Below are 12193 nucleotides of genomic sequence, written 5' to 3' on the forward strand. Positions count from 1 at the left end.
GTCATTGGCCGATGCCCCACAACGACTTGATTGCGCACGCTTATCGGATCGCTATCTGATGCAACAGCTGTGGCTAGGCACCCTTGCCGAGCCTCAGGGACCAGTCCAAGTGCACGTCTGCGTCTAACGTCTGTCACGGTGTCATCCATTTTGAATCTGACCAGTTGATGCAGCCTGGCTAGCAAACTTGCCGGTCGAAACTGGCGGTTGAAACTCAGCTGCAGTCGAGCCGTGGGTGCGCCAATCAGCGAGCGGGTAATTACACAATCACAAACTTAGCACGTGATGGGGACGTACGTAAGTACATACCTAATGTAGAGGTGCAGTTGATGCTGTTAACATCGGCACTCGGACGCAGGCGTGAAACAGTTGAGACGTTAGAGTCCGACTCCGACGTCCGCAGACGTCACGTGCATGGCTGCAGACAGCACCTGTGCCACTTACGAACCACCTGGGAGCTGCAACCTCGGACGCACAACGGGCGCGGGGACATGTTCCGTCCAATACAGCGACAGCGCGACGCATCTGCATGCGTCCGAGATGAATTCAACCGTTAGCAAAAAGGTTGAAGATGCAATGGTGCAGCAACAGTGACAGATGATGTCGACGAATCAGCCACGGTCCACGCCCTACTCCACTGGTGACGTCAGCGGCAACAGGGTCATGATTCCCCATAGCCGCAAGATGGGCGGCTCCGCGGTTTGGTTGATGCAATTGTCGCCAAAAATCCATGTCCCTGGGACCACTTGGTCCGCCAAAGCTTTTCATGTCTCGCCCGTGTCCTGCACCCGCTATGCTTGACTGGGGCAAAATCGTCGATCGCAGAGATAGACCAACTATACCCAAAATCACAACGATCGCCGTCTGTGAGTGCATCAAGCCATAGTACTGTCTGTCCGTGTCTTCATGGCAGTCATCCATTTTGTCGACTAGACTGTGACGCGCTTGCTTCATCTTGTGTGCACCAAAAGTCCAGTCTAGGGAGTAGCTTTTTTCCGCAAACGCCCGCCTTCTACCTCTTCTGCTTGTGCTCCTGGTTCCCGCCGTGGTTGCGACATGCCTCGCGCTCGCACTTGACCACTTGCTGCTTCCTTGAAAGGCCCAGAATTTGCCCCCCCGCAACGCCACACCACCCCAGCAGCTCGACTGCCAACTCCATGCAGCTGTCCAACACGCACCACGGCCAAAACAAAAGGGACTCCTTTTAGGGACTGTCCGCGCTATTGCCACCTCTCCGTAGGTCCCTGCATAGCGCCAAGCCATACCGCGAACCTACGACTGCCGCTGCCGTCGAGAATATTTCCTTCACACGTCACCGTCACTGTCCAAAGGCAATCAGACGCACATGGACGCTTGAAGGGCTCTCCGACCGCGTGCGGGTGCTGTTATTTCTAGCCACGTCCCATCGCCCACGACACTCGGACCACAGCCAGCTAAGGCGTCTCCATGTCTCAATCACCATATCAGACGCCCGACGCTGGACCTCCTGCTCAGGACGACCACCGCTACACCTTCTCGACCGTGTCGCCTGTGCAGGAAGAAACGTGTTCGCCGCTTGATGCTGCGACGAAACCCCTACACTCGACCTCGCCGCCGCGCAAGTCAGCCAACACCGGCCCTTCTACGCCCGTCGGCCCTCTGAGCCCGTCAGCTACCGACCGCGTTTTCCCCATACGAAGTGCCATTAGCGTCGATCCCTCACCGACCCCAAAAGGTGCCCAGTCCCAGGGTGACTATTTCCATCCCTACTCCCGAACGAACGACCCGCGCCTCACGTCCGACCGCAGAGCCTCACAGGGCTCTGCCACATCACAGTCCTCGCATGCTTCGCAACGGGGCTGGCCCATGCGCCATAGCGCAAGCAAAGCAGATCCGGGCCGGGGAAATGGCTCGAAAAGAGCAACTTCACAGCTACCACCTGCCCAGCTATTCAATGATATTTCCTCTACACGATCAACGGGTACGGGGAGCGTGCAGGAAAACAGTCGCTCGCCGTCATTCAAGGTTGATCGCCCACCATCCGTGAGCGCGGCCTCCGCCAAAAGTGGAATCAGCAGTCTGGACATGGGCGGTTTGGTGGCACATCGATTTAAGCATGTCGTAACAGACGGAGGCCATATGGTTATTACTGGGCGCGAGGGCGATACGTTGCAGCGGTGTGAGGATGAGCCAATTCACCTACCGGGTGCCGTACAGGGCTTTGGCCTCTTGGTGGCGCTGCAGGATGATTCCGAAGGCAGTTTGCTGGTGCGCATCGTCAGCGAGAACTCTAGAAGGATCCTTGGACGTACTCCGAAAGAGCTGTTCGCGCTGGAGAGCTTCACGGACATTTTGTCCGAGGAGCAAGCCGACAACCTCCTGGACCACATCGATTTCATCAAAGACGAGGACTCCGACGTGACCTCAAACGGGCCCGAAGTTTTCACCATGTCTATCAAGGTCGCAGGACACAGCCGGACGCGTAAGCTGTGGTGTGCAATCCATATCAACGAAACGAACCCCGGTCTGGTGATCTGCGAATTCGAGCTCGAAGAAGACCCACTATACCCACTTGTACCGCCCAATGATCTTACACCTGAGCTGCCGGAAGATACTTTGTCCAGTCAGCCTACAGCTGAGGAGTTGTTGGAGAGCACAGAGATCAAGAGCAAGCCCTTGCGAGTTCTCCGCAGTGCACGGAAACGGAAAGGTGAAGCTGCTGCGATGGAGGTCTTCAACATCATGTCTCAGGTGCAAGAACAACTAGCCGCGGCGCCATCGTTAGAAAAATTCCTAAAAGTGCTTGTTGGTGTTGTCAAAGAATTGACAGGCTTCCATCGCGTTATGATTTACCAATTCGACCAAACGTTCAACGGACGTGTTGTTACAGAACTCGTAGACCCCCGAGCCACAAAGGATCTCTACAAAGGCTTGAACTTTCCTGCTTCAGACATTCCCAAGCAGGCGCGAGAATTGTATAAGCTCAACAAAGTCCGTATGCTCTACGATCGCGACCAGCAAACAGCACGTCTCGTGTGTCGTACAGCCGAAGATTTGGAAACCCCTCTCGATCTCACCCACTCGTATCTGCGCGCAATGTCTCCGATTCATCTCAAGTATCTCAACAACATGGCTGTGAGATCATCAATGTCCATCTCCATCAATGCTTTCAACGAGTTGTGGGGTCTCATTGCTTGCCACTCTTATGGACCTCGCGGTATGCGAGTCTCTTTCCCTATCCGCAAAATGTGCCGTATGGTAGGTGATGCAGCATCGAGGAACATCGAACGACTGTCGTATGCATCAAGGCTGCAGGCCAGAAAGCTGATAAACACTGTACCAACTCAACACAATCCTTCAGGATACATCATTGCCTCCTCGGACGATCTTCTCAAACTTTTCGATGCCGACTTTGGCCTATTGTCGATTCGCGACGAGACCAAGATACTAGGTACCTTGGAGAACTCTCAAGAAGCGCTGGCCATGTTGGAGTACCTCAGGATGAGGAAAATCCAGGCTGTCATGACGTCTACAGACATTGTCTCAGACTTCCCAGACCTGCGATACCCACCTGGCTTCCATGTCATAGCAGGCATGCTCATAGTACCCTTGTCAGTAGACGGTGAGGACTTCATCGTCTTCTTCCGGAAGGGTCAGCTGAAAGAAGTCAAATGGGCTGGTAATCCTTATGAGAAGTTTATCAAAGAAGGCACAGAGGGCTATTTGGAACCTCGAAAGAGTTTCAAAACATGGTCCGAGACGGTTGTTGGGAAATGCCGAGAGTGGACAGAAGAAGAAATCGAGACGGCTTCTGTATTGTGCTTGGTCTACGGCAAGTTCATCGAAGTCTGGAGACAGAAGGAAGCAGCTTTACAAAGCAGCCAGTTGACACGGCTACTGCTTGCAAACTCGGCGCATGAAGTGCGAACACCTCTAAATGCCATTATCAATTACCTCGAAATAGCTCTGGAGGGTGCTCTGGATACGGAAACCCGTGAAAATCTTTCAAGATCTCATTCCGCATCCAAGTCACTCATCTATGTCATCAACGATCTCTTGGATTTGGTAAGTCCACCACGTCAAAACGCTCACGACCGTCGCTCACGAAACTCTCAGACAAAAACGGAAGAGGGCGGCCCACTCATCAAGGGCGAATCCTTCGACTTCCAAGAGACCATCAAAGAGGCTACTGATATGTTCCGCAACGACGCCAAACGCAAGAGTATAAAGTACGAAGTCATCGAACATCCAGGTCTACCGAAACACTGCATTGGAGATCAGCGCCGGATACGGCAAGCCATCTCCAATATTACAGCCAACGCAATCCAACATACCACACAGGGAACTGTCAAGGTTGAGATATACGTCACAGGCCAGCCATCGGTAGATCATGTCGATGTCGAAGTAGCTGTGTCTGATACAGGAGCCGGTATGAGCCAGAAGAAGCTTGATCAACTGTTCTACGACCTTGAACAAGTCCATTCTGAGCCCACCTCCATGATAGAGGATGCACTTCTACCCGATCAAAAACACATTGCAAAGCAAGGTGAGAAAGCCACGTTGGGACTCGGATTAGCCATTGTTGCGCGGATTATCAGGAACATGAACGGGCAATTAAGACTACGATCGGAAGAAGGCAAAGGAACAAGATTCGTAATACAGTTTCCATTCGACCTCCCAGACTCCGAGATACAGAACATGTCCGCAGTAGGCGCATCGCCGTCTGGAAGCATCACACCTCAGCCCGATAAGTCGTTCCATAATGAGCCTAGCCTTTCCAATGGCGAGCGGACTTTGATAGCACCGAGCTTATCCCGCCACGCGTCTGATTCAGAGAACAAGGATCAAAATCAGCAAAGAAATCAACCGGTAACGCGGAGAGCAAGTGCGGAAAGTCTGACAAGCAAGACAAGCCTGCGAAGCTTCAAGAGCGGCTCAAGCCAGAGGAGCGATGTGGACAGGCTCATTGATGCCATACAAGAGCCACACATGGTCGGCCGAGGGGATATGAGTCCAAGTGTTCGATCTCTGAGACCGACTTTGACAAAACGCAACAGTTTAGATCCTGACTCTGCTGCGTCGCGGAAGAGGTCTAAGAGCCTTGAGCATATCAGCACTCAGAGCATCGTTCCACCGCACCAAAGAAGTATGGAATCAGGAGGACCTGGCGAGGAGAATATTTTTGGCTCGAATGCTCCTGTGACAGCGTTGAAAATGCCAGACGAGGGCGGTGACTCACCAATCGGCCTACGTAGAAGTGGAAGCATACTTGGCGAAGTTAAGAGCGAGTCGCCGCCTGGACCGACACCTCAGACACAACCGACGCCCCCGACAGACGCAACTCAGCCATCTCCCGAGCCCGAGCCTGCGAACCTATCGCCGAACAACATGCGCGTACTCGTGGCTGAAGATGATCCAGTGAACAGCAGGATCGTCAAGAAGCGATTAGAGAAACTCGGACACCAGGTGCACCTCACCGTCAATGGCGAGGAGTGCTCGTCTGCATTCTGCGACAACTCTCAAGAGACTGACATCATCTTGATGGATATGCAGGTTAGTGTAATTTGCCTTTAGTTTTGTTTATCATTAACGTGTGAAAGATGCCAATCGTGGACGGACTCACCTCGACCAAGATGATAAGGTCATTCGAAAAGCTACATCAAAACATCTATTCGCCACGAGCAGCCATATGTGGGCGCGTTCCCATTATTGCTGTTTCAGCATCGTTAATTGAGCGTGATCGACAAACGTACATCGACGCCGGATTCGATGCATGGATTCTCAAACCCATCTCATTCGATCGACTGAACAAACTCATGACCGCTGTGGTGGATAAAGAAATCCGCAATGACTGCCTGTACCAGCCTGGCGCGTGGGAAAAGGGTGGCTGGTTCCACACCGGAAAGCATAGCGCCGGAGAGGTGGACACAAAGCCGTCAGGAGAAGCTCCTGTAACCAACCCCTCTGAAGAGATGGAGGAGGCGATCATCCGAGACGATGATCCAATGGCTGGCGAGAAAAAGGAGGAGGGTGACATACCCGAAGAGCAGGAACGGCTCCTGGAAAATCAAGCGGAAGGAAAGACGGAACCACCCGAGGACAGCGCCGAGAAACCCCCAGCTTGAGATGGCTACCAGCTAAACACTCATCTCTGTCGATCCGTCTCCAACCATCGCCGTATCACCGTCCAAGCCCATGCTGCACGCATCTCAACTGTGGCATAATACCCCATCTCCCTCGGCGCGCGGTTCTCCCTCCACGCGCACGCGCCGGACAATACATCACTTTTTCCTTGTTCCCTTCTCTTCTGTCACACCATGACGTTACGACCGCCTCCGCATAATGGCTTATGGGCACGGCTACTTACAAGAAACCTTGTTTAAACTATACACACTTATTATTTTCTCTCTTCCCCTTCACTCTGTATTAAACCGGCGGCATTGTTGGAGTGCGCGCGCGCGAGCCCCGCCTTTGCAGCGTTGAGGGCTTGGTTTTCATCACCTGGGACTTGGGGAGCATGTGGCTATCTTTTTTGTGGGACCTGCCTGCCACAACGGTGTTCTTCTTTTTTTCTACTGGGTTTTTTTAGAAAGTAGAGCAAGCGTTTAGAGAAAGCGTGAATAGTGAGGGACGCGAGGGTCGGTTCGCGGTGGCTTTTGTGCTTGGTTCACGTTAATTGTGGGTGGTAGGTGGCATGTAGGGGAGAGGGTGTGGGTGGGAAGGAGGGGGATGTAAGGGTGTGTAGAAGAGAAACATGACATGAGACATGAGATGAATGGGATGCCACCAAAAAAACCAAGTCTACTTCTTCATGCTGATATGTGATGAACTCATCCATATCATATCTCTCATCCAATCCTTGTTAAAGTGTTATGCACTTTCATATCATTACAACACCTTGACTAATCCCATCCTCACCACCCATCCACCCTCCCCAAACAATTACCCATTAAACTCATCCCTCAATCCCCAAATGATCAACCTTTTTGCTCACAACCTCCCGTCCCTGCCCTTGCTCCTGCACAGCCCCCCGCTGACTACTCTTCAAGCTCCTCTCCTGCGCATGAGCAGCTCCGTATGCACTTCCGTTTGCACGTGCTGCTGCGTTTGCTCCCGCTATATGTCATCAGCCTAGCTCTCGTCCATTCTTTTGGGGTTGATGGCTGGGCACTAGGGGAAAGGGGAGCAGGCTACCTTTATCATGACTCTCCTCATGCGTCACACTCGATCCATCAGCGTTGTTATGTGTTGTTTTTGTCTTTTTCGAGGAGAAGGCGCCGGAGAGGGCGCCGAAGAGGTTGAGGTTTAGACCGGCCTTTGTATGGTGTTAGTTTTTGGTGGCTTGTGTATGTGTGGGTAGGATGAAAGGGGTACGATAAGGATGGTGTTGGATATGAGGGGGAAACGCACAGAAGCACTAGCACTAGCATTTCTCTCCTGCACACATTTCTCTCCAGAGGCTTGTCTTTGATGTTGGAGTTGCTGCTGGTGCTGTTGGGATTCGCTTTTGGAGATTGCTTGTGTCATTTTGTTCGTCTTGGTGTGTGCTTTCGTTTGAAGTGCTTATTGACAAGTGATGAGATAGATTTTGTGTATAGATATATTGTTGCAGAAAGTATAAATCTTTTGAAGATGCTAACAGGAACTACCTCTCCCTTTTGTATTCATACCTCGATGTTGGCATGGTGGTTTGAGGGATTGGAGGTATGACGTCACTTTTCTCACGTACCTTGCAAGGAATAGGGTAGCAAGGGATAGCAACAGGTTTTAGCACGAACGAGTGCAGGGTCTGGTTTAGGGTCTAGATGGGCGATGGGGTAGTCAAGTGGGGTATGGTGGAAATAATGGGTAGGTGTGTATGCTCAGACTATCTACACGTTGTAGTACATATGTATATATACAACAATCGCTAACACTCGAAACCAGCTAATTCAACAGAACCTCCAAAACATTATCCCAAAATCCCAAATCATACACATTCTCCACCTTTGCCAGATTCCACACGCGCTCAAAACTATCTTCCTGAGCGACGGATTTGATGCGACTGGGCAGGGATTTGGGGGGCTGACCAGTTTGCGTGCGGATGAGTATGTGTCTGCTTTCCAGGGGCCAGGTTGTCGGTGGTTCTTCTTCTGATTGAAATGATGACGAGGAAGAGTGACCGTGCATTGTATCTTCTCTTCGCTGGCCGAGGAAAACTACACCTTCTACCATGTCGTCGCTCCAGTCTGACCACTTGCCGCTTTCGTTGGTCGTCATGCCGGCCCAGATGAGGTAGATGTGGTAGCCAAAGAGGGCGAGGGGGAGAGGCCATGTGAGGAGTGCGAGGAGGCCTACGCCTGAACCTCGGACGCCGCCGACGTCGAGGTAGATGGTTGTGTAGGCGAGGAAGTAGTGGAGTTTTTGGTCGAAGAAGGTGCTCCAGCTCTTGGTGTTTACGCCGGGGGTGGGATGGTATCTGTACCAGCTTTCGTACTTCAGATATTGTTTCCGGGCTTGAGGCGAGAGCGTGTAGTAGGCTAGGTAAGCTCCGTAGGCAATTAGTATGGTTGTTGATAGTAGGAGGGCGAGGAACCACTTGTAGTTGCCTCGTCCTAAGCAGTTGTTGACCCATATGCAATGGTGGTCCATTCTTGAGACGCATGTCTTGCATATACTACAGTGCTTGCTACGCGCTGGCTTCAGGAACTTGCATGTCCGACATGCAGTGTTTGGGTAGTACAGTATCCTATCATATGGATAGTGTCGCATTTGCTCGGCATGATTGTGTGTGTTGATGTATGTTTGGTCGTTCTTCTTTGCGCTCAGGTACACGAACAAGTACGGTTGTGGTAGTAGGATGAAGGCTAATAGTTTGTGATACCATTGAAGGAGGTGCCAGACAGCGGGAAGGAATAACGTCGCGGAAGCGGTTACGAGGCCGAGGAAGAAGATGACGACGAGTGGATGCTTGTCGTGCATGAGGTAGTTGCCCAGACGGGAGCTGGAATCTGTGATGCGGCCATTGGTGAGGGCGAGATCGAGTCTTCGGAGTGCAGAAGGGATGTGGATAAGGATGAGGCGGTTGAGAAAGCCTATGGGTGTGTTTCTAGTATGATCAGATACTGTTATATGAAATTGAGACGTGTGCATACCTAAACGCTGGTAATCGACCAAAGAAAAATATGAACGTGATCGTGGATACGGTAGCAGTGAAGATGATTATGGTTCGTGCGACGGTCATGGTGAAGGAAGCTCGAATTGGCTAGCACGTCGCATAGCGGAACAAAGAAAAAAGTACAGTGGTGGATCTCTATTGTAGATGGCGCATCCTCAGACCTCAGAACCGTCCACAACAGCTTCAACTCCGTAAACGCCGCCCGAGACATGCGTAGGGCTGAAGGCCGCAGCCGCTAGGCGACCCCGCGTGAATCCTCCGAGTCGCATGTGAGCACGCGTCGCAACCTAACTAGCCAACGCGTCCACTCTCCTCACCAACACCACCAACACGAGCCCAGTATGGCCGGGCCAACCGTATACGAAGACGTCGCCGAGGATTTGGATTTCGGATCTGGGCCCAAATTGTTCACAGGAAAGAAGTTCTTCGTTGCACAACGCGTACCGATCCGGAAACACCTACTTGACGACATAAAGTCCAATGGCGGAGAAGTCGTGTTGCTAGAGAAGCAAGCAGATTACCTAATTGCCGACCACTTCCAGAACCATTGTCCACCAGGATCGATATCGTACCAGTTTATAGAGGAGTCTATCAAGCAAGGCGAGCTTGCGAATCCGGACGACCATCCCGCGGGACCACCAATCGGCCAGGCGCGAGAGGCAGGCGCAACCCACCAACCCCCCAAAATCGGGAGATCAGCATATACGGCAGAGGAAGATAGGATACTCTACAAATGGGTACGCGACGCCGAAGCTGCGGGCGGCCTTGCAAGTGGGAACGAGCTCTATAAGCAGCTGGAGCAAAAGGTAGGCGCGAACAAAGAAATGTAGTGGGGTATGCTGACGGAAGATAGTATCCGAGGCACACATGGCAGTCATGGCGCGATCGCTATCTCAAGAAACTGAAACAATATCCTCCAAAGGGGTTGAGTGTAGCTGACAACGCTCCTCCTTCTCCCGCTTCCGATCGGTCCAACGAACGCGCGCCTCCAGTAGCCCCAAGAGAAGCACCCAAGAAGAAACAGCCTGCGTCTAAGCCTGTACCCGCTACCAATGTCAGTGAAAAGCCCAAGAAACACGAATATAAGGTGAACGAGCTCACTGACATGTTCACCACGGAAGACTGGCTAGACCTCTACGCCTATGTTGACCTTATCGATGCAACCAAAGAGGATGGGCGCTACGATGCTAAATGGGTTCTCTGGGCAGAACATCGGGGCGAGCAGACGTCCGAGCAATGGAGACAGTACTACGAAAAGGTTGTTCGTCCGCAGTGGCTACGTGATCCGCAATCGAAAAGGGATAGAATCAGGGAGGAAATGGACCAGAAGCATGCTGAAGAGAAGTTAAGTCAGAGTCAATCCGTGCGCGAACAGCTTTCAGAGCATGAGGAGTCCGACGAAGAACCAGTAGCACCTACGCCCGCGATTAAGGAGAGTAAAGCGGCCGACCAACCATCTGAATCTGAAGATGAGGGGTTTGAGAACTTTCTCAATGAGGAAGGAGCCGGCAATCCTCCCGCAGCATATAAGTTGTACGCTCGAGAAATGAGACAGGCTGCATCGACTGCCCAACCTAGTCTAGACTATGGTAAGTACCGGAAGACAAGTCACATCCATATCAACACTGAAAAATTACCATAGCCGCACTGCATAATTTCCTATTGACGCAGTGGCACTCGCTTTCCGAGGATGAGAGAGCGCCTTACCTTGCCATGGATCAAGCTCTCACAGAAATCACCATAGTCACACCAAAAGCCAAGACCAGAATAGCTACCGACAACAAACTGCCATCATCCTCAACGGCTCGCCCCGAGTCTCCGGAAGCATATAGGAAACTGCACGAGACGTTTGTGAAGCGATTACGCGATAATTCAGAAGACGAGGAAGATGTACAAGTACCTCGACCCATCAAACGCAGAAAGAGCAGAAGTGCAACACCTACCAATGACGACGTAATTGGCACTGTGGACCAGCCATTGGAGATTTCTTCTGCGGAAAGTTTTCAGTCCCTGTCTGAATCAGAGCTTGCTGGGCAAGAGACTGGACCCGATATGCCCGTGACACTAGAGGTCGAAGAGGACGAGGATGAGGAGGCTACTATGGTCGAGCACGGCGGCGAGAATGAAGGGAATGAGGTAGAGAGCATCGAGTCGGATGATTTTCTACGTTTCCAAAAACTGCCTCCACCCCCGGACATCTACGATACGGCCTCCGAGGACGAATTGCCTTCAAACACCCCAACGCCACGTGCTGTACGACAGACCAAATCCATTTTCGACACACAAGCAATCCTGTCTTCACCCACCGAAGACCCCAGAGACAAGTTTATACGATCCTTTGGCAAGGATGCAACGCCCAAACAAAAAGCACTCAGCCCTTCACCATTCGACTACCCAGAATCTGTTGCTTCAACAACTCAATCTCTCGAAGAATTTCGCAGCTCCCTGCGAGAAAAAGCTGCGGCTGAAGCATCCCCCAAACCGCTTCGTATATCTGCTTCCCCATCACCAGCACCATCTAGCGTCTCTTCCACAGGCTCAGGTGATCCAGACCCGCCCCTCACAGCCGACGAGATCAACGAGTTCTTCGACGAACAAAACGCCAGAGGCATATCCAACGCCTTCGTCAGCGCAGCACTCACACGCACACGCTTACGACCTGATCTTGCCATCGAAGTACTAGACGCATGGACAGCAGGAAAACCCCTGCCAAATAAAAGGGGCATCTGGAGTAAAGCCGATGATGAAGTCGTAGAAGGTTGTGATGGACCTGCACTGAAGCGGTTGGAGAAGAAACATACGACGGATGGGTGGGGCGGTATTACAGAGCGCTTAATATTTTTAGAGGGGGCTAGGAATCGGAGGAGTGGAAAGTTTGAGTGATGGAGTTGTTGGGTTTTGTTGGTGGGGCTTGGTTTGTGGTTGGAGTTATTCTTTTCCTGGTATACCCTTTTCGAGCACTTGGCTTTTGTCCTTTGAGGATGTTTTTGCTGTTATGTGATCGGTGTAGTCATTCTTTCGAATGAGAAGCGTGAAAATTGCCTTTGTATTACTCCT

General features: G+C 51.8%; 4 protein-coding genes across 4 annotated transcripts; 2 read left to right on the forward strand and 2 right to left on the reverse strand.

Moving 5' to 3' along the window:
• Positions 1-1446: 1446 nt before the first annotated feature.
• On the forward strand, positions 1447-6104 carry PtrM4_051450 (Bacteriophytochrome (light-regulated signal transduction histidine kinase); the record flags this gene model as incomplete). Its single annotated transcript, XM_066104912.1, has 3 exons — positions 1447-4044; positions 4096-5532; positions 5580-6104. 3 exons carry the CDS (start codon positions 1447-1449, stop codon positions 6102-6104), a joined length of 4560 nt encoding a protein of 1519 aa, XP_065959476.1.
• Positions 6105-7105: 1001 nt separating this feature from the next.
• On the reverse strand, positions 7106-7506 carry PtrM4_051460 (uncharacterized protein; the record flags this gene model as incomplete). The annotated part of the gene is made up of 2 exons (XM_066104913.1): positions 7106-7294; positions 7390-7506. The coding sequence occupies 2 exons, from the start codon at positions 7504-7506 to the stop codon at positions 7106-7108; spliced, it is 306 nt and encodes a 101-aa protein (XP_065959477.1).
• Positions 7507-7905: 399 nt separating this feature from the next.
• Positions 7906-9202, reverse strand: PtrM4_051470 (protein containing DHHC-type Zn finger; the record flags this gene model as incomplete). Its single annotated transcript, XM_001936924.2, has 2 exons — positions 7906-9067; positions 9114-9202. The coding sequence occupies 2 exons, from the start codon at positions 9200-9202 to the stop codon at positions 7906-7908; spliced, it is 1251 nt and encodes a 416-aa protein (XP_001936959.1).
• A 275-nt stretch (positions 9203-9477) lies between these two features.
• PtrM4_051480 (Myb-DNA-bind-2 multi-domain protein) lies at positions 9478-12019 on the forward strand (the record flags this gene model as incomplete). The annotated part of the gene is made up of 3 exons (XM_001936925.1): positions 9478-9942; positions 9990-10725; positions 10779-12019. 3 exons carry the CDS (start codon positions 9478-9480, stop codon positions 12017-12019), a joined length of 2442 nt encoding a protein of 813 aa, XP_001936960.1.
• Positions 12020-12193: the final 174 nt, after the last annotated feature.

The sequence above is a fragment of the Pyrenophora tritici-repentis genome, chromosome 10, assembly GCF_003171515.1.
Source record: "Pyrenophora tritici-repentis strain M4 chromosome 10, whole genome shotgun sequence".
NCBI classification, from domain to species: domain Eukaryota; kingdom Fungi; phylum Ascomycota; class Dothideomycetes; order Pleosporales; family Pleosporaceae; genus Pyrenophora; species Pyrenophora tritici-repentis.